The following is a 270-nucleotide window of genomic DNA, read 5'->3' as shown; positions in this document are numbered from 1 at the left end:
GTAGTCGGTTTATCAGTCGTAGAAGATTCGGTTGTTGGTACTTCAGTTGTCGATGCCTCTGTTGTTGGTGCGTTGGTAGTAGATGATTCGGTTGTTGGTGCATCAGTAGTAGATGATTCTGTTGTTAGTGCATCAGTAGTAGATGACTGAGTTGTTGGTACTTCAGTTGTCGATGCCTCTGTAGTTGGTGCATCAGTAGTAGATAATTCTGTTGTTGGTGCATCAGTAGTAGATGATTCTGTTGTTGGTGCGTCGGTAGTGGATGGTTCT

The 270-nt window shown here is 43.7% G+C and overlaps 1 protein-coding gene across 1 annotated transcript in view; it reads right to left on the bottom strand.

The window, feature by feature from the left end:
• The window catches only part of LOC117101746 (salivary glue protein Sgs-3-like), a gene marked incomplete at both ends in the record, with an annotated part of 1,005 nt that extends 745 nt beyond the window's left edge, over positions 1 to 260 (bottom strand). The window contains one exon of the mRNA XM_033241786.1: positions 208 to 260. Coding sequence (XP_033097677.1) covers positions 208 to 260 — 53 coding nt within the window. The remainder of the gene's footprint in view (positions 1 to 207) is intronic.
• Positions 261 to 270: the final 10 nt, after the last annotated feature.

This window comes from Anneissia japonica, unplaced genomic scaffold, assembly GCF_011630105.1.
Source record: "Anneissia japonica isolate Jap-2015-1 unplaced genomic scaffold, ASM1163010v1 scaffold65307_len971_cov78, whole genome shotgun sequence".
In the NCBI taxonomy this organism is placed as follows: domain Eukaryota; kingdom Metazoa; phylum Echinodermata; class Crinoidea; order Comatulida; family Comatulidae; genus Anneissia; species Anneissia japonica.
The sequence above is the reverse complement of the archived record's forward strand: the minus strand, read 5'-3'. Positions and strand labels throughout refer to the sequence as shown.